Source organism: Cantharellus anzutake (genome assembly GCF_015039405.1).
Source record: "Cantharellus anzutake strain C23 chromosome Unknown EI90scaffold_3, whole genome shotgun sequence".
Taxonomy (NCBI): Eukaryota; Fungi; Basidiomycota; class Agaricomycetes; order Cantharellales; family Hydnaceae; genus Cantharellus; species Cantharellus anzutake.
The window spans coordinates 2,094,595-2,120,305 of NW_024066953.1; the positions used below are offsets into that span (position 1 = coordinate 2,094,595).

A 25,711-nucleotide genomic window follows, 5' to 3' on the forward strand; every position below is an offset into this window, starting at 1 on the left:
AAGATTTTGAGCGCATTGAAGAATCCCGTGGTGTGCAATCCTCTTCAGTTCCCCGACAGAGTGCCGGGAAACAGGCTTCTTGAGCAGCAGAAGCAAAATGACACGAGTGCTCTGTTTGTGCCTACCCCGGGTTCAGCCTACACTTCGGGCTTTGGCAGATACAATTTTGCGGGGCTAACAGACAGTTGTCAATACATTTGAGTCAAGCCAGTGCTTCCCTAGGCGGCGATATAGCAGACCATTTGTCGAGCGATGGCGTAAAACACCGTCCTTGCATATGTAGTTGAGAGGTCAAATCTCCAAGTTTGAAGAATTTGGCAGGAGTCGCGCAATTGCGAAGACACAGCCACTCCCTCCAAAACTTGTCCAACAGGACCATGACAAGAGCACACCGTTTTACTATCCTTGCCACCATCTTCACCTTTATCTATGCGTTAACCTGTCTTTCTATAATACCTTTACCCCTCGTTAGCAAGGAAGTTGCTCATCAACTCATCCCCGTTGTACGCTTCCTCAACTGACTGAAAGCCAATGCGCTCATGACTGACTACGTATGTCAGCTACCTTGGTGGCTACTAGTGTCTTTCGGTGCATACTCTCTCGCCACGTTGGGATGGGGGTTATGGACGTTTAAAGATTGCCCCGACGCGTACGAGGAACTAATGAGGGTCAGTACACTTGGAATTCGTGTGATGACAAGATTGATCTGATCATTATTTGCATGCTGCACAGGAAATAAGCCTGGCGAAGAACGAGCTGCGGTCAAAAGGCGTTTCAGTTGACTGAGCCATCTCTCTTGGCTTTGACTTCATTTCCTGGGGCTATGTGTTGACACACGAATGTAGTGAACCGGAGAGTAGTCCCGCCGACTTCATATGATTGGAACCTATGTGCTCTTCCAAATCCAACCATCCTTTGCAACCTGGTGCAGCCGACACGAAATGCAAAAATCGTGCTGTGGTTAATTGTCCATTGGATGCTAAGCTCCGGGACCAAGGAAGGTTCGTCTCTGAGTAACAGAATGGCATTGAGGATGCACCACGGGCACCGTGAGGATCGTGTTTCAAAATCAGAGACACCAACATAGAATCAAGAAACTGAATACCCACCATTTCGAGTATTCGAGCACGACCCTCAGGAGGCATCGCATTGATCTGCTCTGGAGTCAGTGAAAGGAGCTGGACGATTGTGTTCTAGAATTGGCCCGTCGGGTGGTGGAACACGATATGACAGTAAAAGACTCTTAGTTGCACTGTTTTAATCCTGGAACTTATCATAGCTTACACGCTGATCGAGAGGAAGTGCATTGATAAGGGCTGCCACGGCTGCCGTCTGATTTTGCACAGGAGTGACTTGCGTGGATGTGGAAGTCGCGGGGGCCACTGGTGGTGTTCCACCCATCGCGTTCACGGGTGGGGCAAATCTTGAGCCAGTCGTGACTTTGACCGTCGGGTTACCGTCCAAAATGGAGGGGGCATGAGAGTTTGATGCTTGAGGCAGGACGGGTCGAGAGGATGATGCAGATGGATGCGACGAAGGGGGATTTTGATGGGAAGAGATGGGCTGTGTGGGCGCTGGTTGTGAGGGAACTGTTGGCATTTGAGGAGCAGGCGGAGCGGGTGGAGCAGCAGGCTGGGAAGCGGCTAACTTTTGCTAAAAGTAGAGGCATTTTTCAGCGTCCTGACCACGATGAATGACGCCAAGGAACATCAAAGTCAGACTGAGATTGAGCGTAATGGACGCATTGAACAAGGTGTCTCGTCATGAAATAGATGGGGATCCATGAATAAAAATGAAAATACACCCACAGCAACAACGTTGGGATCGACAAGCCCCAACGTCACCATTGTTTTTATCAGGGAATACGTCAGTTGAGGATGCGAATTGATGATAGCCCGTGCCTGAGCAACAGTCGAAGGTGTGGAGACGAGAGTCTTGCTTGATCATTGTGGCTAGGACTGCATTGAACATAGCAGTAAGCGGACGATACACATACTTTCAGCTGCGGAAGGAGCTCAAGGAGCATCCCTTCAGTCATATCGGAAGCCATTCCAGGCCTGCAGCACGACGTTGAGGGAAAAGTAAATCTGAATTGTTTGGTCCTGAAGTAGCGGTGTGTTAGAGTGAAAGAATGTGTTCGTATGTGAGCTTGCTCATGACCGTCCTGTGTTGCGTCGTGTTGATGCCGATGTCACATATGGCTGTCAAGCAGTTGGGGGCACTGCGATTCGATCAATGCCTATTTACATTGCCAGATTCTACCTTGCTTTAAACAGGGATGGGGACCGACAACACACTGGAGAACGGTGAATGACTGTCTAAGGGTATTGACGCCTGAGCGAAATGCGCAGGCACTGGTTACGCTTAAGTGGCATATACGACCTTCTGCCAGTTTTCAGGCCCCTATGAGGCATTCACCGTACACGAAGTACACTGAGCTTGGTTGAAGTGCGCGAAAGGACATACATCGATTACGTTTTTCGGGTCGGCGTAGCTTTCATGTTTTCGGTGACTCCTCCCTCGTATGCCATCCTGACGACGTTACTCTCAGCCTCAGCCCGTCCAGAGTAATCATAGATTCCGAAGGGAGATAGTAAGGCTCGATTGTTAGCACGAAACGATCATCATCCACAATTTGTCGGGAGTATGCCATCAATGGGTAACACTCTGGGCTCGGCCTGGGTTTCCAGGCATAACGCGGGGCTTGGGTCAAGAGTGGAATCATCGACCCTTCACTAGCTTGCTATGCGACATGCCTGTGGTCAGATCACCCAAGATTTTGTGTTAGAATTCCTATGGGAGGCCACACCCTTTCAAGGACTGGTGAGGTTCTTCCTAAAGACGAGAGCTTTTTTTTTCATTGCGCACCCTTGCACATCGTCATCCTTCATATTGTCGGACGAGCCATGCTTCATCAATGATTGGAAAGCATGATAAGCTGTTTGCTTATTCTCCCTGGAACTCTCAACCGGCCATATGTTTCTTACTGACGATGGTCGAGTGGGCACAACGCACTGCCCTTCACGAATCCTTTGGTAAACATGGCGGTAATCCCAGTGGGACATTCGAGCCCGGAAACGAAGCAGGAAGAAGGGAAAATAGGTGGGCTATGAAACTCGCGCGAATTGGTACCTGGCTCGAACGTACGATTGGGTCGGCGGGATCGATTGACACTTCTTGAGGCTTAGTGCGGTCACGAATGTTCGACCTCAGGCTGCAGTTACTAGACGAGGTCATCGTCGGAAGCATAATTGCACGTCTTGGTCTCACTTGCGATGTCGTCTAAAGGAAGGATAGCGATAAGATTAAGAACCGTCCGTATAGACTCAGTCACTCAGATGCAGGGTTGTCAATTGAATTGTTTGCTCGGCATTTCCCACGCTATCGACCCAGAAAGGAAATAGGCCTTGAGGCGGTAAAAATCAGCCTCAGCGAAACAGACCATCCACAACGTGCCCACCCCTCCAAGATAGGTGGATCTATCACCCGTTGCCTAAGAAACCACAGCCGCACACGAGGAAGCCATGGACCTGCTGGCAGTAAAACCTCAGACATCCATAAGTCTTGCATTAACCCTTGGTTTTGGCTTACGCGTCGCACTGCAAGAGCTGGACTCCCTCAGTTCCTTCGCTGGTACAAGTAACAGTAGCATTTTTTCTGAAACAGCCAAGATGAATCCCCATGCTCGAGCACTGTAAGTGGGACTCGATTAAGATGGAGCTTATCTCACTTGGGATTTGGATCGAAGTGTGTTAGGCATTTGGGAGGGCCTGCTATTATACTTCCTTCTTGACTCCAGAAACGACCTGTCGTATAGTTCGACAGATACTGGTGTTTTTGGCGCATTGGTACTCGGACTTACAGCCCGAATGGTAACCAAAGACCAAAGATCTTTTGACACATGCTGAAGATCTTTTGATTTCAGCTTTGGGACTACAGCATGACCGGAGAGGTTGAAATACTGGCGCGCGGCGTCATCGGCATAGCAGTTGGCGTCTTCGTGGCTGAGCTGGCCCGTACAGGATGGGAGGAGATGTTCACGAACCCGGAACCGACAGCAAATGACACCACTCGACCGCGCCACAGACGTCGGCGGCTCCACCGCGTTGATGAGGAAATCATTCCCCCCAATTCCTCTGCGCCGCGCGTCCCTCCTCCGGCCATCAAAGCCACTCGTGAAGACCTCAAAAAGGGTCGTCGAGATGTCGAGGAGGATGCCGATGAAGTCACTTCTCTGGAACGCGAAGCCTCTGCTGCCGCTGGGCAGTCGCGGAGGCTCCAAGAAGAACGACAGTGGGCAGAAGCCGCTGGAAACAACACGAAGGCGTTCGAGCTTGCTTCCGAGATAAGAAGGTACCAAGCGCTGTCCGCCGAGCTAGAGCGCAAGCTGAGGCACCGGAGATCTATCAGTATGGATCCATCTGTGATTCAGCCCTAGGCCTTTTCCCACTCATCTTCTGATTTGTTTAGCTTTCGCGAAATCCCCACAGAAGCCGTCCCAATTATCCAGGGTTGAAGCTGCACTTGCCAGCTCTCGACCTCCTCAACCACCCGTGCAAATCACTTCTTTCCAAGTTCCACCTATCTCTAATCCACCTGTCGCCCCTGTCTCCGTACCGTCGGGCTCCCAACAAGCACCCTTGTTAATCCTTGAGCGGCGTGCCCCATCGACGATTTTTGGCGGCAGCCCACAGCTCGTGCAAAACACCGGACAGTTGAATGAAGCGTGAGTGAGTGAACCACCGTTCCCGATCATCATATCCATCATTTGATCTCTTATATACCTTCCTGCCAGTGATTACAAAGGAAAAGGTAAACAACCTGAAAGACCACCCAAGGCTGCATCCACATCCTCATCAACTACCACCACCCGCACCGCCCGCCCAAATACGGACGGCCCAAAGATAGTTCCCGTTGAAATACGCCCCGGTGTGCCCACTACAGATAGCACGCCTCCTGACACCAGCGACTCTTGGTCCCGTACGCTTGACTGAAATCTCTGAACTTCTGTGCAGCTTCGTTCATCACCATCAGTAAACATCGCGAGCGGGTTTTGATTTGTCACGACCTGATATCCCTGTAGTTGTATTAACAAGCGGTACCTCCGCCCTAGCTTCCATCGTCCACCTCCTGCACATATTGTCATATACGTCAATTTCACATCTCTCCTGCAATACTCTTCATGTATGTGTGTGCGATTCATGTTTTTCAACCCCCCATTTCCTCGACATATACCTTGGGGTACCCATCCCAATGATGATCACGTACTAACGATTTTGGATAACGACATGCAAACAACGCATGGTATTTACATGCACAAGCACCTGATTAAAAATTTTTTCGGAGCAACCCAACACCGTTTCCAAGATATCCACAGTTAAGGATGAGCCCCAATTCCATCCAGATAGTGTTTCAGTTGGCTGAACAATTCCACTTGCTCCTCAACAGCGAGGTTCGAAACAATGGTTTGCAAAACGGAGCCAACAGTAACATGATGTTGGCGGATTAGAGCCGAATAATAGACATAAGAGAACATGCCCATCAAAAATCTGAGTAACAGTGCAACATGTGTTAGCATATGCCTTAGCATACTAAAATTAACACCTACTGGCAATCCATACGATCGGTTATACCACCGTGACCAGGAATGCTATCACCGAAGTCCTTTATATCAAAAGCACGCTTAAATCCGGATGCAAAGAATCCTCCGAAAGGAGCGACGAGCGACGCGAATGTAGCCATAGCAAGGGCGTGTAACTGGAATGGAGCATAAGGGATGGGAGGGAATGGTCGATCGGGACGAAGCTAATGCAACAACATCAGGGAAGACCTGATTATGAGTTGTTGATCGGAAACTCACGAAGGACGTCAGGAGGGCATTCAGAGGTGGCCATAAATGATACTCGCGCCAGATAAAAACAGGATTAGGTATGCACTCTACATGACTCCATGCATGTGTGCCAAGGTCACGGACGGGGCATATCATATAGGGGTATCCCATGAAGAGCGTGGCCCACTGCAGTACAGAAGTCACAACGGTAGATCAAAAAGACGAAAATGAATACGCACAATATAAGCAAAAACCAATGTGCAAAGAAAAGCCCCGACGAAGCCTTCAACAGTCTTTTTAGGTGATAACCTGATAAGCGGGGTTCTGCCAAACATGATGCCTTCATCCGGGATGAGTGACGCAAACCGACCCCTGTCGAGGCACTCACCGCAGATATAAGCGAAGATATCGTTGCAGATGACGAGGGAGGAAGGAACCCAAAGCCAGATAACACCCTCCAAAAACACATCAGTTAATCCAAATGAAGTCAAGATTGAGAAAGAAATACCTCGAGAATATTGTTGACGATGAAGTGACTGGAGGAGCGCCAAGTCAAAAATCACACTGTTCAAAATGTAAGGTTTGGCACATACGACGACACGACGATGACCAGCAGAGTCATGTGAACCCAAGCGAAGAGACCGAACTGGTGCTTAAGATAGCCCCTTTTGAGCTGACTGACGAATGCAACAAAGCCTTCGAATGAGGAAAATCAATCATTATCTTCAGCGTCTTGACGTAGATTCTGATTTACCAGCGGTGTAAAGCATGAAGCTGATGAATCGATGGTTTGTGGCAAACGGAAGGAACTGCGCATCAGAGAAGATGACGTGCTACAATCAATCATATTGAGTAACAACGCATAAAAGATTGCTGGTTCAATACCTTGAAGTAGTAAATGATGGACTCTCCATAGAGGAAATAGTTAGTAATGGCGAAGAAATACCAGTTGAGTGCGCTGTCCCAAGCATTGGTGCGTTCCTCGTCGTCGCCCCTTGGCGACGGATGAGTGAGGGAGAACAGAGCAGTGACTTCTCGGTATACCAAGGCCTGACAGACGAACACAAGGCATATTATATACGGTTGACCTAGGACTAGAAGGCCTATAAACCAGAGTAAATGAGAGACTATCTAGAAAGATCTCGGGACAATGGCCTACTCATGAATCCTGAAATCATTACTAACGTCCATATCGTTCGAGTGATTGCGTTTTGCTTCTTCTTTGCAAACTCGACGGCCGCTACGTCAGTCCCCACAGGTTTTTCCTTCGCATTTGAGACTGGAACAACGTTCTTCTCTTCAGAGAGCTTTACCTCCTTGCTCAATGGTTGGACCACGATATCGGATGAAGCTTTCCTTTTCCGCTCCATTGCTGTCGACGGCGGTGTGGGTAGCGATGGGAGATCAGGCTCAAAGCGGGTAACCTTCGGAGCGGGAGAACGCGATCGAGAATGATCCCTTGCTGAAGATTTCAGGATAGTAGTAGGACCAGTTGGTTCACTAGGAGAAGAGACGTCGGCCGGGGATACTGTGAGACTCGTCGGCCCTTGTGATGCCAAGGTAGTGCTTCTTTTGGTAGATAGTGCATCTTCAAGGCTAGTTGTGGCTGATTTGGACTCTTTCACGTTCACGGTTGGCGCTGTAGGTGTATTCAAGTTTGTTGGAACCACCTTGGACTCCTTGGGAGTCTTCTGCTTCGCCTGCTTGGGTTTCCCGGGGACGCTGTAAGGACGAGATATAAATATAAACTCTTGCCACTTGTCGAAGGACTTACGCCGACTGCCTTGGTGAGCGTCGTAATGCTTGGACTTCGTCTCCAGCCTCCGTCCCTGAACTGTCACTTTCACCCTCGATGGGAAGTGCTGAAAAGGAGAATTTCGCAGAATTCATCGCTATTGCGTATATTCCGCACTCTGCAGAGCTAGAGCGAAGATATGAGCAAGCGCTGTCACTTCAGGGCACGCACGTGAGACCCTTATTTGTGCTAGTTCATTCACCAATGGTCATAGGCAGACCCAGCCTCTATTATTCCAGTTGACGTTTCTTGCTTTCGCGAGCTTGATAGAGACATGAGCGAATACTGGGTCAGCAAGAAGAAGGTGGGGGTTCCTCAATTGCGATGACTTTTCTCTCACTATTATTACAGTACTTCTGCAAATACTGCGACATTTATATCGCTGATGACGCACCTTCACGTCAACAACACGAGAATGGCCTGCGACACAAAGGAAACAGAGAGCGCTACATTCGTGGAATATATAAATCGGGGGAGAAGAAGAAGCAGGAACTTGCTGAAGAGAAGCGTGAGATGGCAAGGGTGGAAGCGGTGAGTCAAATTCATCTTTACTTATTTAGCTAATGTAAATTTTACTAGGCTGCTAACGCTGCCTACGCACAAGACATTGGGTCTGGAATTGCCGGCCCATCCAAATATTCTACCGCCCCCACACCAGCTCCTAAACCCAAGAAACCGGTTAAACCTTCGGATCCCTACGCCAACTATTCTAACGCCGCACAGTTAGGCTTCGTCGATGTGGAAGGGGAGCATATGGAAGCATTGAAGGCGCTGAAAGAAAAAGAAGGCCGCATAGGTGAATGGACGTACGTCTCGTCGCCGATACCATCATCCGACCACAAGCTGAACCTGAGCCCGAACCCGAGCCAACTCCGGATGAGGAAGAGAGGCGCTGGAAATTCGAAAGCAACAAAAGGAGGAGAATTTCTGTTGCAATGGGTGATATATATGACCCGGGAGAAATTAGTGTTCTGCGGAAGGAAGGGGAGGTAAAGGATGAGCCGACAGAAGAGCCGAAGATCGAGCCGCAGGACCAGTCCCTCCCGAAGCCGGCTTGGAAGCCTATCGTTTTAAAGAAAACCACAAACGCCGGGGTGACACCTCTTGAACACAAAGGAGCCGAGAAGTCGGAGGAAATCAGCGAGACAGTCCCCCCTGTACCCATCCTGGATGTTACAAGCACTCAATCCCCAATCCCTAACCCCCCGACCGAACCTCAAGTGGAGTTGCCATTCATTTCCCCGCCTGTGAAATTGGAAGCAAAAGAGCCGTCGGTTCAAGAGGAAGAGAGTAAGCCAACTTCTGCTGGGTTGTTCCGTAAGCGAAAGGCCCCCAGTACCACCGTTTCCAATACAACTCGTGGAACAAGAAGGATGTTATGATTTCAGACCTTCTTTCCTTGCGGAGGGCCCGCCAAATCTCTTCATGGAGTGCAATATCAACGGGGCAAGACCAATTTGTACGGATAGCAGAGGATGCCATTCTTTATTTCCCTCACTGTGACCTCCGGTCTCTCTTGATGCCGAACCACACAGCCATGCATGTGGCACTGGTCCCGTCCCTCGCACCACCAGCACGGCTATAGATAACCATTGTCTTACTTCCTGTTACTGGAAAATCGGCAGACTTCACAGGCACCAATGTCTAGTGCCGTTATCAGATATCCCATGTCTTCGCCGAAAGCGCTGTGGCAGAATGTTTCAAGCTGTACAGAGACTGAAAATTGATGTCGACTAAGGTCAGCTCTCTTATGGCATGTGCATCCCATACTCGCTTGATATCTGATCAGTGCGAATTATCGCAGTTGAGCGAGCAACGTAATACATGAGACAATGAGGCAGGCCAGCATATCGGATCCTGGCCTGGTGAAATGGATTTCCTTCGGGAATCGAAAGAGGAAGCAATCTGGGTGCATATTCGATCATCCTCATCTTATTTTCCATGCGTCCTCCAGCTCTTCAGTTGTCTAATTGTGCATGTGTGGCACAAGTTGTTAGGCTGAGCATTCAAACGGACTTGGTCCCAGATAAGATAGTTCGTATTGTCAATTACATGTTTAACAGCGACGAGAAGAGATCGACATGAGATTCTTGAGATCAAACCTTTCCGATGAGCACCCAGACTAGGAGGAAATTTTTACATTCAACTGGTCACAATTTCTGGAACGTCGCAAATGCAAGATCGTATCCTCCAAACTCGTAATTAATTTTATCCGTCCTCTTATATCCACGAGGGAGAAGTGCGCGCCTGAACACCTTTTGCGCAGTCTCCACGAAAGGTGGAGCTTCATCGTCAATGTGGTGTTGGATTTCAGGGATTCCGAGAGGATATTTCTTCCCTGGATTCTCGATAGGTAGTCCATAAATAGGCAGTGAAGGAGAGGAAGTCGGGGTTGGAGAGGGCGAAGATATGAAGAGTGTGAGTGTCAGGGTCCAGGTTGGAAGATATCTACGACACGCTGGATGAGCGTCTCTAGATTGGGGAAATTGCCTTTGGTGTCCTTGGCCAAATTCTTCGCGGTGGGAGAATGGAAATCCGCGGGCATGATAGGGACGTTGCACTCAAAACTGGCGTAACTCCACCCTTCCTCTGGAGTGACGTGAATAGTATAGTATCCTTCTCCGTTTGTTGCCAATCCGACATTGGATGTTTCCTCGCCATAGGAGACAATGCCGTTCGCACTATATCCGCACGGCTCGAACGCATATGAATCCAGTTTGGTGAGGTGCTGCGGAAAGATAGAAGATATGCCCAACTGGGAAGAAACAAATGCCCCTTTAGCCTGTGCGACGCCGGTGAATCCCTCACTGTCTTGTTCTGGTGTGAAATCTTTAAGGTCTTCATCGAGGAAGAAGAAAGGCCGACGAGCGGGCGCAGCCAGTTTCGTCATAAGCAGTTCTATCGTATAATCTTGGTCTAAATCCACAGAAACCATGACAGGATCATTTTCGTTCGGCGAAGCGAGGGTCTGGGATGACTCAATGGAAGATGTGTGCAGATTGTAAGGCTCGTCAGGGTTACTAAACTGGTCATCACCGGGAGGAGTCGTCAAGTACAACAACCAATGATCGCCGTTGACTTTGCCGACTGCGTATGCAGCACCGTTATGTTTGGGAAACAGATTGTCCAAATAATCCATTTCGTCTTTCCATTCGCGATGGGGGCCATGCTGGCGCTCGGGAAACATGAAACTCTTTCGTGAGTAAAAGCATCGCCAAACGTCGCGGTAACCGCAACCGTCAGCGGCAATTTCGAGGATGCGTGGCAAACCGAGCAAGTTGAGGGTCGTGCCGCAGGTCTTGAGGATGACCTTATGAGGAAAGACGAAAAAGGACGATTCACTTGTAACAGCCGTTCATGGATAACAACGAAGTGGAGTCAATTAGGAAGCACAGCCGAGGAATAGTGGCGGGGGAAGTTGTGTCACGATTAATAAATTGAACTGTTCAGTTGTTGTCAGGCCAAACAAGTTGGTGAAAAAACATACCTGAGGAGATATGCGTCCATCTCGTGGCCGCTGATCATACTGAGAACCTTGCATTTGACAACGCTGAGCATGTTTTCCCAGTCGTGTCGATCGATGGCTCGAAGCCCACTCTGAGGGTCCGCGCTTAATGGAGCAGGGTGGAACCATATCTCAAGGAGTTTCTCTGGTCCTTCAAAAGGACATGAAGCATCAAGGTCAGGAGTGACGAGGACCGCGGGAGGGTTGTCCGCAGCTGCGTCTGATTTTTCCATACTCGCCAGCGCTGATGAGCTGATATAGCGATGAGGTGAGGGGAGAGCTAGGGCTCAGAAGGTGCAAAACGCTCGTGTGGGTGTGCCGGGTGCTCGGTGTAACAAGGGGGGCGTTCGATGACCAGGCATAAGAAGGATGAGGCGGGTTGGAGGCACGTCACATGGGGTTTAAGTGTTTTGACACTTGCAGTCGGACGATCACACACCAAACGTAACATTGGCACAAAAATGATTCTTGGGCCATAGTCTTACTGTACAAACAGAATGATGTACATAACCCCGCGCTGTTCAAATTCGGGTTAGATCAGAGTTCAAACTTTCTGAACGAAGATGCACAGTGTACGGTTAAGCCGTAACGCCGACGGACTTGTACGGACTCAAGCATGTTATACGTTGTCTATGTCCTTGTATTTCGCCGACTCCAAGTTCTACATCCATATTTGGATTTGGCCTATAGCCTTATATATAAACCCGTTGGCCAGCGAAGACTGAATCTTCAACTGGTCAACACAGGTCACTCGCCTATTATAGTATTCCCTGTCGAATTCTTGTCCGAGTCACGTGTGAGATCCGGTTCTCACGCCCAAGCGCCGATAGGCCCGTCAACGACCGGGCCTGGAGATTCAGGACTATAAGCACTCCACAGAGGCAAGAGCCGGCCCTCAAACAGACGCATCAGAAAACTTGTAATCCTCACTCATCTATTCTCGTGATGTTGATTGTTCCTCGACCTCAGCGACCGCGAAAACAAAACCAGGGCCTCAGCTGTAATCAAAATGCCTCAAGAGGTATGGGAACGCTTCTTGTAGGGACATTACCGACAAGCATGCCTGGAATCCGGTGTGTCCACATTCCATTCTTGACTGGATTGTTAGCCGATTATCCGCTTCGGAAACGTTGTGGAAATCCTGGTTCTCCGTGTCGATTGCCGGGCTGAAGAAGCTAAACCCCTCGTGGGCGCACTGTTGTATTGTTTCAAGAAACTTTTTCCTTGCTACGCAATTGATGACCAGGTTGGAATGCGTGGTATAGTGTCAAATCGCCCGCTATAGCTTCTAGGTCAATAAGAGATTGAACGAACTAAGTGGAGAGAAATGCACAAGCGCCGCCGGCTCCGGCCACAGAAGCCCCATCCCTTCCGCGAGAGACGAACACACGTCACCATTACCTATGAGGGATTTTTGGTCTTAGACGGGAGTTATTGGTCCTATAACATAAGGGGCAGTACAACGAGCGAGCCAGTGAGGCGTAGACATCAATCGATATCTAATAATCTAATAGAGTGTCAAGCCCACACCACGCCTCGTGGGTATTTACGCGGATTCCATTATTCAATGACGTTATCTCCTGTGATACTGGTGAGGACGAGAAGATCGTGGTCAGACAGATGCTGGGACTGCCTTGAATTGTAACTGTCACGAGATCGTGACCACTTACCCACCGTCAAGTTCTGACGCACCCTAGGGTTAACTTGGACGGGGGTATAATCAGAAAACAAGCACCCAGATATGCCCCCAGGACGGATTCTCCGTGTAGGATATTTCCGGTCTTTTTTCCATCGAAGTGCTCCAGCTCCCGTCCTGCCGCTTACTGGAAGAAGCGTGTCCCCATCTTCCGCGCTCTCCCGACGTTTAACTATACCCCATACCGCACGCATACGAAACCCCTTGACTATCCGTTCATTCACATATTCACCTGAACCTCGCGAGGAAACCGTATCATTAACACAACGTCTGAAAATTCTCATCAAGACTCACGGATGGTACGCCTTGGGCGTTTACACCGTTCTCACCGCATTAGACTTTACCCTATGTTTCGCTGTCATCTATTTCCTTGGAGCGGAACAAGTCAACCGCCTCGTTCAGCCGATACGAACGTTCATCAACGAGATTTTGCACCGTCAGACGGACCCCCTTGAACCAACGGATTCGGTTGGCACATCGCCGAATGGCTCTGGTTCTGATGGATTGTATGCAATAGCTATATTGGCTTATGGGATTCATAAGACACTATTGCTCCCTGTTCGAGTCGGTCTTACGGCTGCACTCACTCCAAAGCTTGTTAGCTTTCTGACGGCCCGGGGGTGGGTAGGGAAGGGAGGTGCTACGCGAGCTGCTATCCACGTCAGGGTACGTCACTTTCACATCGTTGCCTTTCCTTGGCTAATTGCGACTATACTTGCCACCTTAGGAAAGAGTCAAGGCTGGTGTTAAACGCGACAAGTAGAAGCCTTCACTACGGAAAAGCTCAGGAAACCATTTTATACCTGCGCAATATTTGGTGTCGAGTTGGGTGTATCATCGACAACTATCATACATCAATCACCGCTAGTATACACATTTGCTTGCGTACTTCCATCGTAGAGGATACATTCATCACTTTGATCCATATGTGGGCCTATCTTATTAAACTGGCGGAGCCTCATCCTCTGAAGTCATTGGACGTGTTCAAATTCTGGGACCAATGGAGAAGTGGGATTATCAAACCTTGGAGTATGTGACCTCTTACAAGCTCGGCAGGCTCAGGGCGCTGCTGGAGAGCATGCTCCAACTTGTCCTGGTGGGAAGTGCGCTCCGCATTACAAAATCTCGCCTTTTTGTTGGTTCCAACAGCGACATACCTCGAGCTGAGATCGCTGAAGCTCCGCTTGAGCCGCTTGAAGTGCAGGCGCTGCGTTCGAATCTAACTCAAGACTCAGAGACATGCTACTCATGGTGGACGACAATCTCACTTTTCAATATGTTCTTCTCGACCAATTCATCCTTTTCAGGACGTTGCTTCAATGACTTCTCGAGCTTATGACGTGATTCGTCGGCGTCAATAGGAGACTCATCAGGTTTTGGAAGCGGCGGAATGTATGTGTACCCGTCGATGGTTCGTTTTCGCTGTTGGATATTTCGTTCGATGACGTCCTAAACGAAGGTGAGATGAGATGAGAAACGGGGAGAAAAGGATGGAGTGCTTACCCCAATTTGGGCCCTCTTAAGTTCGGCTTCACGTGCTTGGAGGGCAGGAGCGACGTTCGAGTCTTCGGGAAAGCGGATAGGAAGTAGTGCATTCCATGGACGAATGTTACAATTGTCTAAGTACCTTTAAGGATGTTCCGATCAACTAGTTCGTGCTTCTCGGGACGATGAGGGAGAACTTTCTCAAGGCGAGCTTTCGTTGAGTCAGGGTCAATGGATGACTCGTCTGGTGGAGGCAGAGCGCCTTCACCGGCGTTTGCAGTCGAGTTCGGGATGGTGTTCGTGGCTAAAGTCAAGTTGAATGGAAGATGCTATCCCTGAGTGGCTCCTGAGATGTGTCAGTCAACGCACCAACTTCGATCGCATTATTTGTCGTGGTAGAGGCTGGATAGTCCTGTTAGATAGTTTGATTAAGTGACACAGACAATTTGACTTACCCATGGTGTAAGGTTTGCGTGAGCTGGAGAACTGGTCACTTGCCTAATCGAACCAGCATTATGTAAGGTCCAGTCTTCAGAGCTACAGCAGATTCAATATCAGACCGCTCAGAATGGCACACAGTCAGTAAGTGTTGATGATCCTAGATGGAAAAGCGAACTTGATGCGAGATAGCGTTGAAGAGGTCGCTTGCATAAAAGCGCAACCTTCCCTTTTTCAATTACAATTCATTTGCAAGTGTCCATTACAAGGTTCGTTATGCATCTGCATCCCGAGATTCGACTATCTCCTGGCGACAGTAAGCCCGCAGTGTTCACAGATCCTGTAAAGAAAGAAAAAACAATATCGACATTTAGTTTTCCAAATCGTCGGTTAGTCCCCGCGACAAGGACGGATCGTGACCACGGAGGTCCTTCCTTCCCAGACCAGGTTTATTTTGATGAGCGCGCTTGGGAACTGGTTCCGAAAGCTAAGGAAACGGAGTGCTATGACAAACTGGCTGGCCCGGGCGTCCGTGTCCTTGGTTCCTTTCTCAAAGACTTCTGGGAGCAGAGAAGTTTCGGTACAAACGCCTTCTCAAGTAAATTTCCTCGTGCTACCCGTCGAGAACGCGGCGATCGAGGGTGCTGAGGAAGAGGCGGCTCAGTGTGAAAAGGTCTTGCCTGTAGCGGACCTCGACATCTTCTCACCAAGTACCCGTCTCCTTGCATGGATATAGTCAGAGGTTGCATCATGGTCTTGGCCCCAAGGGAAAGATAAAGACACAAGGAAACAAGTGGCATATTTTTCTACCGCTGAATTCCTTTCAAGGTTTTGCTCCGAGACAACTTCAGACGCTTGTTATTTGGTGCCTGCGACGACAAACAATACCCGGAACTCGAAGACAAAGCTATTGCTGGAAAGATAGGCACTGAACCATCCTATATTTCCCCTGAAGACAAAAGCAAGGTAGCCTTCATTTTACATCAATTTATGTCTGGTGATCAAGGTGCAGCCTTGTGAAATGTTTGGACTCAGGGATTTAATTTCGGGGCCCCTTGAGGGCAATATCAACAACATGCAGAACATCCTGATGACGGATGCTATGCTGCGTTGCCATTTTTATCGCTTCGATATTTGGCTCGAACCCGACCGAGTCATTCAAGTACGCCCTCTTCAGTTTCCTCTACATACATCCCCGTATTTTACTTCCATCCATGAGCACAGCCAGATACCTATGAAGTCACGACAAGGTGTTTTTCCATCTCGGCAACGTTCCTCTTCGCAAAGTCACTTTCGTGGTCCAGAAGTATCTGCTTACAAGGTGAAGGGGATCGAGCCCCCGACCGAAGGCTGCTGGAAACTCATGCTGCCTGACTTAAAGGAATATCCACCGCAGAAATGTGGGGTTGGACTGCCCCCGTTGGGCCTTAACACAAGTGGGATGGTATTAAACTGGGATTGAGCATGTGGTGAAAAGGGACGTAAGCAGGAGCTTTGCTATGGCTTTTTCTGATGTGATCCTCGTGGGAAAACTGGATAGTGGAAGTGGCGACGCCACTTTGTTCTCACAATGGGGACGGGTCACCAGCTTTCTTAGAAACCTGGCAAGTGAGCCCCAGCTACGCACACGGAAGCCTGCCAGATAATGGCTAGTACGTCAAGTTATGGATTCCCCCTTGCACAGCGGCCGGAACCACGACCGAATTTAGGGAGTGATCCACCAAATTTCCGTCCAACCTTCTAAGCAATGGCCCCTTCTCGCAGTAATCGTTGCAGTTCCCGTTAGTCTTTCCTGTAGCGCAACGACTTTTGCTTCAAACTACGCCCCGAGATGCTGTGCGATCAGAGTTCGTTCACAAGATGGAGACTGGTGCCTCGATCTTTGAAAGGAACGAGAAGGCGATGTGCGTGGCTGAATCGAAACGAGGATCCTGCCACTGAGCTCGATCGTGCCTTGAAGAACCTTGGGGATTCGACGCATGAGGAGGCCGTGTGTCGACTCAATCGTCAGTCACACTTTGAAGCTTTCTTAGAGATTGACTTGGAAAAACGTCTGAATCTCAATAATCCAGAGACGAAAAGATCGGCTATTTATCGCTTCGTGAGTCTGAGGTATTCGAACTCTTGCCTGAGGCTCAAAAGGATCCGTGCGCAAGCTTTTCTCCTTACCGATTCCTCAGCGATCTAGTCAGAAACTTGCCCCGAGTGTATTTGAACATATTACCTTTCGGGATCTTCATGCTGCACAAAACAAAGGAGTCACCTTCAATCCTCAATATTATTCCAGGGCCCCGCTGCCGCCAAGCTCACCACATTGTCGACGTCCTTGTCAAGAACTTGCTTCATTTAGGCAGGAGGTTCAGCTGCAAGTTGCATGGAAAGGTAATGTGGACACACGAATGCTTCCAACGCATCTTCCACTATAGGCGACAAGCCGAGCATGGAAGTTTGTCATTAAGCTAGTTGCAGCTGCACAACCGCGTGTCATAGAAAGAATTGTTAATTGCATGCACTTGTTACCCAATCCCATGGATAACCAGAATTCTCCCAACGAATCATGAGCCCTTGTGTCCTAGCGAAGCTGTCGCCGCTAGTGGAACTAGAGCTGTGTCATCTAAGGCGCAACTATGAGGCCCTTAGAATATACGTAGCACATGATTCGACATACAGCTGTTTGATAAGTAATCTAGCCTCAGTACGCGAACTAAGTGAAGAATGTTCCCCCGAATAGGTGTAGCACTCTAGGTAGCGCACTCTCAACGCCGGGTCGAGTGCAACCTGGTCGCACATTCACTGCACGTGATGGTTACAGTCTAAGACTAGTACTGGAACTCTATCGCTGAAACTCTCAGGGCGGTCCTTGCATGACGTCGCTATCAAGATCAGGCGTTATAGCGTCCGCAGCTCGCAGAAACCTTTCTGCTACGACTCCAAGGGCTGGTGCTGCTCGGCGAGCTTCGTCGGAGGCTCACCATGGTGAACACGATTCCTCTTCTGATCATAGAACCGAAAGTAAGTTCTTTGACAAACATCAACCCATATTCTCCCTAACAGTGCAATTTGGAAGCCCTTTTTACACCGTTCTGGAGGAATACTTTTGTTGGTGGGGCTTTGGCATATGGGCTCGTTACTGTCGTCCCGGCGCCCAGCGAATCAAATAAGGAGGGTGGCGCGATCAGCAAGTTCATCCAGCGGAGGATAGCAGATCCAGAGGATTGGTTGAAGAAAAATGAGATACACACTCTTGCGGCTGAGCGTACTGCACATAGCAGGATTGTCGCACAAGGGGCTGAGAGGCCGAGTATTTATCGATATAAATTTCCTAGGTCAGCGGGATATTTTCCACTGGTGAATGGTTGCAGTACTGAGGTATTGGTTCGCGTATTGTCTAGCATGTTGGAGGCGCACTCCCCTCATCTAGTGCCCGTGGGAACAGAAGTCCACATCCCTGCCCGATCCTAGAGTGAATGTTTCGACTACTGCATCTGCTAGTTGTAGCCTGCCATCTAGTCCCGACGGATTCATTGGTCGTGGTGTTCTGCGGAGTATGAAAGCTGACCGTAAACCCAATGATTGTCACCAATGGGAGATAATGACATAATTGCTGAGCCCTAGCTCTTGCCCATCATATTGATTAGAGTAAATACGTGCAGGCAAAAATCTCCTATCATCTATTTAATTATTAGTGAACGCGATGGCGCGTCCAGCAAAGCACGGTAACTTTCCAAATCAAGTCAGACTCAGTTGATTTCTCGCATGATGGATTTCTTGCTTCCGCACAATTAATCCGCTCTCTCGAACAAGCGCCAAATTTGACGCCGAGGAATATATATACATACACATATAAATATGTTGGTATTTGGCCCTTGAATTATTTTTCTCCTTCCAACGTCTATGCACTCCTTTCAATGAGCGTTCCCCAATCTGTGTTGCCAGTCAAAACACCAATGGAAAACCTTATCCCCGGTAGGGACATAATCCGATCCGTTTTGAGTCATGGAACATCCGGATTGATTGAGATCAAATGTTAAGCACATGAGGAGTCTGGCACTCCTGTTGAACCGCCCTCTTCGCTCCTTATTAATAATAGCAACTACCCTCAAGAACATACGCACACCGTCCCTTCTGCGGATGTGATGCCTGGGTCGACAAGAACCAGCGAAGACTTTGTCAAGATTGAAGTCGGCGACGGGGGAGAGGTGGGACTCCCGCATGGAGAAGCCCCTGTTCAGGGATACAGAGTATTCAAGAGGAGATGGATCGGTCTCGTTGCTCTCTTCTTGTTCGTATGCCGCATACGGCTATGGTTTCAAATGCTGAATCGCTTTCTTCAATAGGTTGAATGTTGCTTCTGGCATGAATGCGCTATGGTTTGCCGCTATCAGTGTTGACAGTGAGTTGCGCCAGCTATGATCCCCTGTCTTATCTTACATATATTCCTTCAAGCGTCCAAGCAGTTCCTCATCTCGCTGTACGTATTCGGCAACCATCTGCGCCCTCACACTCAATCGTCTCGCAGCCACCAAGTTACATGGCTGCTCAACGTTGTCAATTTAGTGTATATCCCATCATCTATAGCTGTTCCTCCCATCACTCGTCGGTACGGGATACGTACCCCTGTGAGCATATTTTATGGCTCGAAGTGCAGAGTCAGGATTCTGACCTTAATTTCAGTGCATTATAGCCTCTGTAATAATGGCAGCCGGTTCCTGGGTCCGTTACGGGGCATACTCGCACACTCTATCCTCTCCACATGCCTATGCAATTATCTTCTTCGGACAGTTTTTCTCTGGCTTTGCTCAGCCGTGGTTCCAGATTCTAGGACCAAAATACTCCGAGCTTTGGTTCGACTTACAGGGTAGGACGACAGCGACCGCGATCATTGCCATCGCAAATCCCATCGGTTCTGCTTTGGGTGAGCTGATATCGCCGCTCATAAAGGATGTGCGGCATGGGGTGAGCCTCCAACATCAAATTCCAGCGCGTCATCGAGAGACAGCTGATCAATTCGTCACAGTTACTGGTCCTGGCCATTATCACCTCGGCTCTCAGTCTAAGTGGGCTGTTCGTGCTGAATGAGCCACCTATCCCTCCCAGTGGGTATTTTGAGGTATGCAGAAGTATAGTGACTAATTTGTTTCGTAGCATTTGCGGGTTCAGTGCGCTCACCCTCACCGATGGAAGTTTTCAGGGCTTGCGTTGGGAAGACGAGGCCGGGCCAGCTATATATGACGCGGAGACAAGTAATTGACTTTGCAATCGTCACTTGGCTATTTGGGGTATATGTCGCAGCGTAAGTCGCTCAGTCTCATATTTTCGGCTTACCCGCTCAATGATCGGCATCAAATGCTCGCTAGAGCGAATTCGCTCTTTACATTGGTGAATGAGATTTTGGTGAGTGCTTCAGCAGCTTCGTTCGCTTGGCACTCAGAGTCCCTGCCAGGCACCTCACGGATACTCCTCAAACGCCTCGGGTAACATGGTGATCAATTTGTTCCGCTACAGGCCGCTTTACATATCTCTCATCCCATCCCCGACAGGGTGGTGCATTCATTATTGCAGGCATTATTGGAGCCCTGGTCACTTCGCCGCTTTTCGACAGAGTTCTCACACATCATCTCGGTATAACTACGAAAATTCTCATACCTATCATCGGTGTGGCTTGGTTATCATTGATATGGGATGGTAAATGCGCTGCCACGCAACGTGGAACGATGTTTCTGGAACTGATTTGATGGTTCTTAATGCATAGTTCGACCGCACAATTACGGCGGTTTATATGCGGTATTCGTAGTGATGGGTGTGGGGTCTTTCATACTCCTTCCGGTTGCGTTAGAACTCGGTTGCGAAATCACCTCAAGCCCCGAGGCATCCTCCTCAATATTATGGGGTGTTGCTAATGGATTCTCAGCCATTTTTGTCGAAGTACGATGTTCCTTATGTTGGAAATGATTCTTCTCGCGCGTATTGATGGAATCTGTTACTGTTTAGGTGATGGATGCCCTTCGCGAGGGCAAAGACGCGAGTCCACCGGGGAACATGCGGCGATCCTTGATCTTTTCGGGGGTGTTTACGTTGGTCAGCGCCGTTGTGGTATTTGGGTTGGAGGCTAGGCAGGCTAGACGGGAGCTAGACGTCGAAAAAGCGCGTCACCGCGCCCAAAACTGAAGCGCATCTTGTTGATACCCTTATTCTGTCTGCAAGTTATTTGAAATTTCTCAGGCTTGTGCCCATTTTCGGCATGGTTTTTTCTCGGAGTTTATTGTTAAATCCGGTTTGTTTACCAACCGATGTGAATTCTTGCTTCCGCTCAACCACATTCTTGTAAAGCAGCCTTTGAGAGGCTCTGCACGACGTTTCTAGCCCTTAAACACGATTCCTCGACGACCGGCTTACGCCTTCCATCACCTTACACTCTTGTCTTCCCTTTCTTTCTATATTCACACGACCGACTATACGTAACGACATGACAACGACTGTTATTCGAACGCCTGAGCGAGATACGAGTCCCACTGCACTATTCTTTCAACGACCTTCTGATAGAGTAGATTCGCTCATCTCAAGCCGTCAAGATATCCTTCTCAGTCCGACGATGAAACGCCCCCTCCAACCCTCCCGCGACCTTCAGCTGGACCAGGGTCGCCAATCCCCAACTCGCTCTGTCACGGAGCCTGTGGTTCTGAGCTTCGGCACCCGTCCTTCCGTGCAACGCCCATCCCTCTCTGACCCCAGTTCGTCTCAACCCAGGAGGCCTGCTATTGAGCCTGTTCCGCGTCTCACAAAGTCTACAAGCAGGCCCGCAGCCGAGATATCAGCGACTCCAGCTCGCACTCCCTCCGTTAGGCCACCTCAACTTACGCTAACGGATCTTAATGCCCCTAAAGCCAAAAGGCGATCCATTGATTTCTCACAGACACTTCTGCCACGTTTAGTTCTAACTCCACCTGATGGGAAAAAGTCTCGTGCCCCAACTATTGGTCGACTTCCTGCGCCGGACTTCACTCGCCCTTTACTTCGTCGGGCAAGTACATCACCGCCTCAAACTCCTCTCCCAACGGATGACTGGTCTACACACATGAACAATCATTCCGACAGTATGCGGAAGTTGTCGTTGCACGAAAAGGATCCTGTGGACGATATTCAGAGCCCCTTGCGATTTAAAGTTCCGGATAACTTGAGCCCCAAACCCCGTCTCCCCTTGCATCTGCGGCATCGCCGTACCCGCTCAACGGAGGTTAAATCGGCCAAACGTCTCTCCCTTGGAAAGATCTCGAATGATGTATTTGATGCCAACTCATCCTCCTCTCCATTCGCCGCGGTGACTCCCACTCGCGAACCCAACAAAGACAGCGGCCAAATCTTTGTCTGGCAACCTGGCTTCGCTACTCCTTTGCCTGTTCCCGACCATCCCATGGAGCCCGTGGTTGCGAAGCCACGAGCGGACAGTCTTCCAGAGTTCGTCATACCCGTAGAAAAGGGGATTGCCCAAAAACGCAGCATCATCGGTCTACAAGGTTCAGTTGGACGTGCCAAGGTTCTGAGGGCTCGTCCTTCTATGCTCTTTGATAAATTCGAGACAGACAAAGCTGGGAAGGATGAGAAGGAGCTGCTGCGCTCCAGAGACTCGGGTCTCGTAGGCTTCAGTTTCGAAGGTGAACATGATGGGGGAGATGAATCGTTTGCATCTATGACCTCTCTCGGAGAGCCAGTTGAGGAAGTGGGGAAAACCAACTTCTTAGATGGCCTCAAAGAAGGCCCTCATGTCACTCACCCTGCCCAATTCAGTCCCGCCCCTGCGATGCCGCTTATCACGCCGGGTTTCGCCCCCGCGGCGGCTTCTGGATGGCCTGCCTTGGATGATGTCAATCTCGCTGGTCTTGATCCCAATGATGAGGGCACGATTGACATCGATTCGTTACTCTTCTCTACAATGCAGGCTAAACAGGCTACCCGAACCGTGAACAATGGCTCACAGGCAAAACCGATGATGCCTGACACACCAGTGAAGGCAAGCGCTTGGCAAGCCACGACTTTGTCTCGTCCCTGGCAGAGTACTATGAAACAACATTCCGTCCAGAGGGCCAAGATGCGTAAGTTGAACTTCATGTATCTGCCATATTTATAGTATCGGTTAGTTGATGTTCATTCATTAGCACCCCGTAAATCTCTACCTCTCAAGTTTGCTCCCATGACTCCCATCGACCTTGCGGCGGATTCTCCTGATTCTGACGTAGGGTACTTCGACTCGCTGTCTAATCCCTCTCCCTCCCCGACTCTCCGTACCGCTGGTAACCTGGCGCCCCGCAGGTCGTACGGAAGGAGCCCCATCGGACTCGGCAGACCTGGTAAAATCCCCACAAGTCAAAGCAGCCCACCGTTCCCACCGTCTCATCGTCCGTCCGGTTTATTTGATGGAATGCTCCCATCGCAGACGAAGTCTGGAAGCGATTTGTTATCCAGTATGGGAATCAACAAGAGGAGAGCGGATATCATGCGGAGAACTAGTAGTAGTGCCTGGAGTTTCTCTAGTGACAGCGGTTCTGAAGGGTTTGGAACCCCTTCGAAATACCCTCGCGGAGATGAATGGAATTCTCCCTTGTTTGGTAAAGATGGCTTCGCTGTACCGGAGTTTCGAGGGAATGAGTCACATAGAGTATCATTCGTCGACAGTTCTCCTCTTCGTCGTCTTTCAGACATTCACTCTACCCGCCCGCTTTCACCTCTTCATCCCGAGTCTCGTCTGTCGTCCGCTGGCTCTTCCCCAATCAAATTCAACACATTTCCCTTCAATCGTCCAGCCAGTCCTCTGCCGAACTCGTCTTTTTTTAGCGATGTCGATGATGACAACGACGACGATGTCGTGCTTGATTATGGCATCAAGGAGGAGACAGGTCGTTTCGAGCACGAGTTCATCGTCGAAGATACTCTTGGCGCAGGGTCATTTGGCCAGGCGTATCGTGTGAGGTCTCGCGCAACTACCGGAAATGTGAAGCTCAAGCTGTATGCAATCAAAAAGAGCAAGCGTTATGAAGGCCCTAGGCACAGACTTCGTTTACTTGAGGAGTTCGATGCTCTGCGCCACCTTTCGTCCAAAACCACCTCACGTCGCTCCCGTTCGCTGTCACTTTCTCAACCCTCTCCCTCTCCCTGCGAACCGCCGAATGCCAATATCCTCCAGTTTGTGCATGGATGGGAACAAGACTCAATGTTATTCATTCAAACAGAATTATGTGAGTTTGGTAATTTGGCGGATTTCTTGTTCGAGTTTGGCGCGAAATTTGCGAGACTGGATGAACCGAGGATATGGAAGATTATGTCTGAAGTTGGCAACGTAAATACTGTCACCTTAAACTTGCTCATGAATGTTCGCTGAAGATATCTGGTGTTAGGGCATACTCCACATCCATCACCAAAACATCATTCACCTCGATCTCAAACCTGAAAATATATTTATTACGATGGAAGGCCGTCTCCGTATTGGCGATTTTGGCATGGCATCTCGCTGGCCACGCCCTGCGTCGTTTGGAGACGGAAGCGAGGGATTAGACCGTGAGGGTGACCGGGAGTACATGGCTCCAGAGATTCTCAAGGGGAGGTATGGTCCGGAAGCTGATATTTTCAGCTTTGGGATGATCATGCTTGAATGCGCCGGCAACATCGTAGTCCCTGATATGTACGTCTTCTGTTTGGCTGTTGATCCTAAATAACGCTGGTTTCGATGATAGGGGTGATCCTTGGCATCGTCTTCGCCAACAGGATTTTACCGATGTTGATCTCACTGGCCTCACACCCACCCTCGTGGACATGATCACACGCCTCATGGCTTCTAATCCAGCCGATCGGCCCCGCATTGATCAGGTCTGCGCTCATGACGTGGTGATGAAAACGAGGTCCCTCATGTTGCGCAACATTGAGACAGTGCGTCGTGCTTCATTTATTTTGATATCGAACGCTGCCCCGAGCGAAGCCGATGCGGCTCGTGAAGCAGCGAATGTTGCATTGTTCAAGGCCAGCTGCCTCGGCACTGAAGATGAGACTTTCCTCAACCAAGTTTTTGAGAACACGAATGTAGTCTCGAATGACGAGAGGATGGATCTCACACCATGATGTCTCAGCTCGTGTTCGTTCATCTCACGCGCTATTGTACCATTCGTCATCATATCAAGCCGTTCGCACGCACTATCCCAGTTCGTCCATTTCTTTTCTTTTCTTGTGGAGTGTACAGGAATATGTATTGCGGTCTGATTTCACTTGTTCTCTGAGATACATCATCTTGTCACTTCATGTCCTCTTCCGCAATCCCACATCACCTTTTCCCTCAAATCTCCTGCAATTGCCGTTCCGGAAAAGGGGTCATTTTTTCGCATGCCTCCCAAGCAATCCTTTTCAAGGCTAATATTTATTCATCCTCACATGGTTATGTCCCCCATCTTGCTGTGGTTCATTTATCCTCGATGCTGGCGAGACTAGCTAGGCAAGCACCATACATCGATACCCTCGCAGTAACGAACCCCAACCTACTTAATTGTCGTTTTACGGTTCAAACTTGTAAATGATATGACAGCATACACAAAGCCGTAAGGGTCAGATCATGATCCAGTAACCGAAGATTATATGCGTGCTGCACTTGCAACAGATCTGTATGATGGCGACGCGGGCGAGTCCAGCCCGGCCGCACACTGGATGTATTCATAGAAAGTAGTGCACCAGCGAGCCGATACCGCGATGAAATGATTCGCTAACGCCTTTGGTCGGTCGTATGAAAGATAGACATCTAAATCTCGAAGAAAGGGAAGCTGGAACACTATCTGACCCGGTTAATGGTATAAGCCTTCTCTCAGTTGTGGACCCCGTTGAATTGTGTGAGCGGATCGAGTTTCCAAATGCCGCGACTTCCAACGTCCTAGGTGGTACCATAACTGTGGAAAAACCCATGATGAGGTAGAATAGCTTTATTTCCTT

At 49.4% G+C, this 25,711-nt stretch overlaps 12 protein-coding genes across 12 annotated transcripts; 7 read left to right on the forward strand and 5 right to left on the reverse strand.

Moving 5' to 3' along the window:
• The first annotated feature begins 41 nt into the window (after positions 1-41).
• Positions 42-958, forward strand: EI90DRAFT_3032845 (dolichol-phosphate mannosyltransferase subunit 3). Its single transcript, XM_039058422.1, has 3 exons — positions 42-503; positions 561-668; positions 733-958. The coding sequence occupies exons 1-3, from the start codon at positions 378-380 to the stop codon at positions 784-786; spliced, it is 288 nt and encodes a 95-aa protein (XP_038922943.1). The 5' UTR covers positions 42-377; the 3' UTR covers positions 787-958.
• On the reverse strand, positions 732-2,038 carry EI90DRAFT_3285375 (uncharacterized protein; the record flags this gene model as incomplete). The annotated part of the gene is made up of 5 exons (XM_039066966.1): positions 732-1,009; positions 1,110-1,193; positions 1,285-1,653; positions 1,809-1,901; positions 1,997-2,038. 5 exons carry the CDS (start codon positions 2,036-2,038, stop codon positions 980-982), a joined length of 618 nt encoding a protein of 205 aa, XP_038922944.1. The 3' UTR covers positions 732-979.
• Positions 2,039-3,796: 1,758 nt separating this feature from the next.
• Positions 3,797-4,758, forward strand: EI90DRAFT_1329391 (uncharacterized protein). Its single transcript, XM_039051672.1, has one exon. The coding sequence runs from the start codon at positions 3,941-3,943 to the stop codon at positions 4,436-4,438; it is 498 nt and encodes a 165-aa protein (XP_038922945.1). The 5' UTR covers positions 3,797-3,940; the 3' UTR covers positions 4,439-4,758.
• A 432-nt stretch (positions 4,759-5,190) lies between these two features.
• On the reverse strand, positions 5,191-8,136 carry EI90DRAFT_3032854 (cytidylyltransferase family-domain-containing protein). Its single transcript, XM_039058423.1, has 13 exons — positions 8,020-8,136; positions 7,828-7,964; positions 7,605-7,751; positions 6,990-7,552; positions 6,716-6,933; positions 6,585-6,663; positions 6,424-6,526; positions 6,339-6,366; positions 6,219-6,285; positions 6,070-6,170; positions 5,861-6,016; positions 5,609-5,805; positions 5,191-5,549 (listed from the first exon to the last, which is right to left on the reverse strand). Exons 2-13 carry the CDS (start codon positions 7,899-7,901, stop codon positions 5,378-5,380), a joined length of 1,905 nt encoding a protein of 634 aa, XP_038922946.1. The 5' UTR covers positions 7,902-7,964; positions 8,020-8,136; the 3' UTR covers positions 5,191-5,377.
• On the forward strand, positions 7,900-9,007 carry EI90DRAFT_3011806 (uncharacterized protein; the record flags this gene model as incomplete). The annotated part of the gene is made up of 4 exons (XM_039056511.1): positions 7,900-7,929; positions 7,977-8,156; positions 8,205-8,421; positions 8,469-9,007. 4 exons carry the CDS (start codon positions 7,900-7,902, stop codon positions 9,005-9,007), a joined length of 966 nt encoding a protein of 321 aa, XP_038922947.1.
• A 1,043-nt stretch (positions 9,008-10,050) lies between these two features.
• EI90DRAFT_3116256 (S-adenosylmethionine decarboxylase) lies at positions 10,051-11,363 on the reverse strand (the record flags this gene model as incomplete). The annotated part of the gene is made up of 2 exons (XM_039062875.1): positions 10,051-10,966; positions 11,113-11,363. The coding sequence occupies 2 exons, from the start codon at positions 11,361-11,363 to the stop codon at positions 10,051-10,053; spliced, it is 1,167 nt and encodes a 388-aa protein (XP_038922948.1).
• Positions 11,364-12,800: 1,437 nt separating this feature from the next.
• Positions 12,801-13,708, forward strand: EI90DRAFT_1329769 (uncharacterized protein). The gene is made up of 2 exons (XM_039051674.1): positions 12,801-13,492; positions 13,554-13,708. The coding sequence occupies exons 1-2, from the start codon at positions 12,872-12,874 to the stop codon at positions 13,587-13,589; spliced, it is 657 nt and encodes a 218-aa protein (XP_038922949.1). The 5' UTR covers positions 12,801-12,871; the 3' UTR covers positions 13,590-13,708.
• Positions 13,521-14,991, reverse strand: EI90DRAFT_1329655 (uncharacterized protein). Its single transcript, XM_039051673.1, has 10 exons — positions 14,872-14,991; positions 14,767-14,809; positions 14,681-14,713; positions 14,580-14,615; positions 14,454-14,522; positions 14,330-14,391; positions 14,095-14,275; positions 13,984-14,045; positions 13,850-13,919; positions 13,521-13,791 (listed from the first exon to the last, which is right to left on the reverse strand). Exons 2-10 carry the CDS (start codon positions 14,768-14,770, stop codon positions 13,769-13,771), a joined length of 540 nt encoding a protein of 179 aa, XP_038922950.1. The 5' UTR covers positions 14,771-14,809; positions 14,872-14,991; the 3' UTR covers positions 13,521-13,768.
• Positions 14,992-15,024: 33 nt separating this feature from the next.
• EI90DRAFT_3032868 (uncharacterized protein) lies at positions 15,025-15,954 on the reverse strand. The gene is made up of 2 exons (XM_039058424.1): positions 15,124-15,954; positions 15,025-15,065 (listed from the first exon to the last, which is right to left on the reverse strand). The coding sequence occupies exon 1, from the start codon at positions 15,547-15,549 to the stop codon at positions 15,253-15,255; it is 297 nt and encodes a 98-aa protein (XP_038922951.1). The 5' UTR covers positions 15,550-15,954; the 3' UTR covers positions 15,025-15,065; positions 15,124-15,252.
• A 1,488-nt stretch (positions 15,955-17,442) lies between these two features.
• EI90DRAFT_2965418 (uncharacterized protein) lies at positions 17,443-18,489 on the forward strand. The gene is made up of 3 exons (XM_039055528.1): positions 17,443-17,761; positions 17,817-18,075; positions 18,142-18,489. The coding sequence occupies exons 1-3, from the start codon at positions 17,614-17,616 to the stop codon at positions 18,209-18,211; spliced, it is 477 nt and encodes a 158-aa protein (XP_038922952.1). The 5' UTR covers positions 17,443-17,613; the 3' UTR covers positions 18,212-18,489.
• A 396-nt stretch (positions 18,490-18,885) lies between these two features.
• EI90DRAFT_3208591 (major facilitator superfamily domain-containing protein) lies at positions 18,886-21,066 on the forward strand (the record flags this gene model as incomplete). The annotated part of the gene is made up of 12 exons (XM_039066439.1): positions 18,886-19,031; positions 19,087-19,142; positions 19,196-19,220; positions 19,269-19,360; positions 19,434-19,705; positions 19,767-19,845; positions 19,895-20,042; positions 20,107-20,143; positions 20,193-20,231; positions 20,290-20,434; positions 20,502-20,674; positions 20,741-21,066. 12 exons carry the CDS (start codon positions 18,886-18,888, stop codon positions 20,915-20,917), a joined length of 1,389 nt encoding a protein of 462 aa, XP_038922953.1. The 3' UTR covers positions 20,918-21,066.
• A 2,174-nt stretch (positions 21,067-23,240) lies between these two features.
• Positions 23,241-24,456, forward strand: EI90DRAFT_2904306 (kinase-like domain-containing protein; the record flags this gene model as incomplete). Its single annotated transcript, XM_039054168.1, has 2 exons — positions 23,241-24,080; positions 24,139-24,456. 2 exons carry the CDS (start codon positions 23,241-23,243, stop codon positions 24,454-24,456), a joined length of 1,158 nt encoding a protein of 385 aa, XP_038922954.1.
• Between the last annotated feature and the right edge of the window lie 1,255 nt (positions 24,457-25,711).

What these genes read in the sequence shown, in the direction of transcription:
- EI90DRAFT_3032845 (XM_039058422.1), top strand. Translation starts at nt 378, where the DNA reads ATGACAAGAGCACACCGTTTTACTATCCTTGCCACCATCTTCACCTTT. An exon ending in CTCATCAACTCATCCCCGTT is followed by an intron (nt 504 to 560) that starts GTACGCTTCCTC and finishes TACGTATGTCAG; the next exon opens with CTACCTTGGTGGCTACTAGT. An exon ending in CGTACGAGGAACTAATGAGG is followed by an intron (nt 669 to 732) that starts GTCAGTACACTT and finishes CATGCTGCACAG; the next exon opens with GAAATAAGCCTGGCGAAGAA.
- EI90DRAFT_1329391 (XM_039051672.1), top strand. Translation starts at nt 3,941, where the DNA reads ATGACCGGAGAGGTTGAAATACTGGCGCGCGGCGTCATCGGCATAGCA.
- EI90DRAFT_3032854 (XM_039058423.1), bottom strand. Translation starts at nt 7,901, where the DNA reads ATGTCTCTATCAAGCTCGCGAAAGCAAGAAACGTCAACTGGAATAATA. An exon ending in GGGTCTGCCTATGACCATTG is followed by an intron (nt 7,752 to 7,827) that starts GTGAATGAACTA and finishes TCTTCGCTCTAG; the next exon opens with CTCTGCAGAGTGCGGAATAT. An exon ending in ACCGATCGTATGGATTGCCA is followed by an intron (nt 5,550 to 5,608) that starts GTAGGTGTTAAT and finishes ACTGTTACTCAG; the next exon opens with ATTTTTGATGGGCATGTTCT.
- EI90DRAFT_1329769 (XM_039051674.1), top strand. Translation starts at nt 12,872, where the DNA reads ATGCCCCCAGGACGGATTCTCCGTGTAGGATATTTCCGGTCTTTTTTC. An exon ending in GAGCTGCTATCCACGTCAGG is followed by an intron (nt 13,493 to 13,553) that starts GTACGTCACTTT and finishes TTGCCACCTTAG; the next exon opens with GAAAGAGTCAAGGCTGGTGT.
- EI90DRAFT_1329655 (XM_039051673.1), bottom strand. An exon ending in TGATCGGAACATCCTTAAAG is followed by an intron (nt 14,392 to 14,453) that starts GTACTTAGACAA and finishes GCTTTCCCGAAG; the next exon opens with ACTCGAACGTCGCTCCTGCC. An exon ending in TTAAGAGGGCCCAAATTGGG is followed by an intron (nt 14,276 to 14,329) that starts GTAAGCACTCCA and finishes ACCTTCGTTTAG; the next exon opens with GACGTCATCGAACGAAATAT.
- EI90DRAFT_3032868 (XM_039058424.1), bottom strand. Translation starts at nt 15,549, where the DNA reads ATGCCACTTGTTTCCTTGTGTCTTTATCTTTCCCTTGGGGCCAAGACC.
- EI90DRAFT_2965418 (XM_039055528.1), top strand. Translation starts at nt 17,614, where the DNA reads ATGACGTCGCTATCAAGATCAGGCGTTATAGCGTCCGCAGCTCGCAGA. An exon ending in TTCTGATCATAGAACCGAAA is followed by an intron (nt 17,762 to 17,816) that starts GTAAGTTCTTTG and finishes GCAATTTGGAAG; the next exon opens with CCCTTTTTACACCGTTCTGG. An exon ending in TATCGATATAAATTTCCTAG is followed by an intron (nt 18,076 to 18,141) that starts GTCAGCGGGATA and finishes CGTATTGTCTAG; the next exon opens with CATGTTGGAGGCGCACTCCC.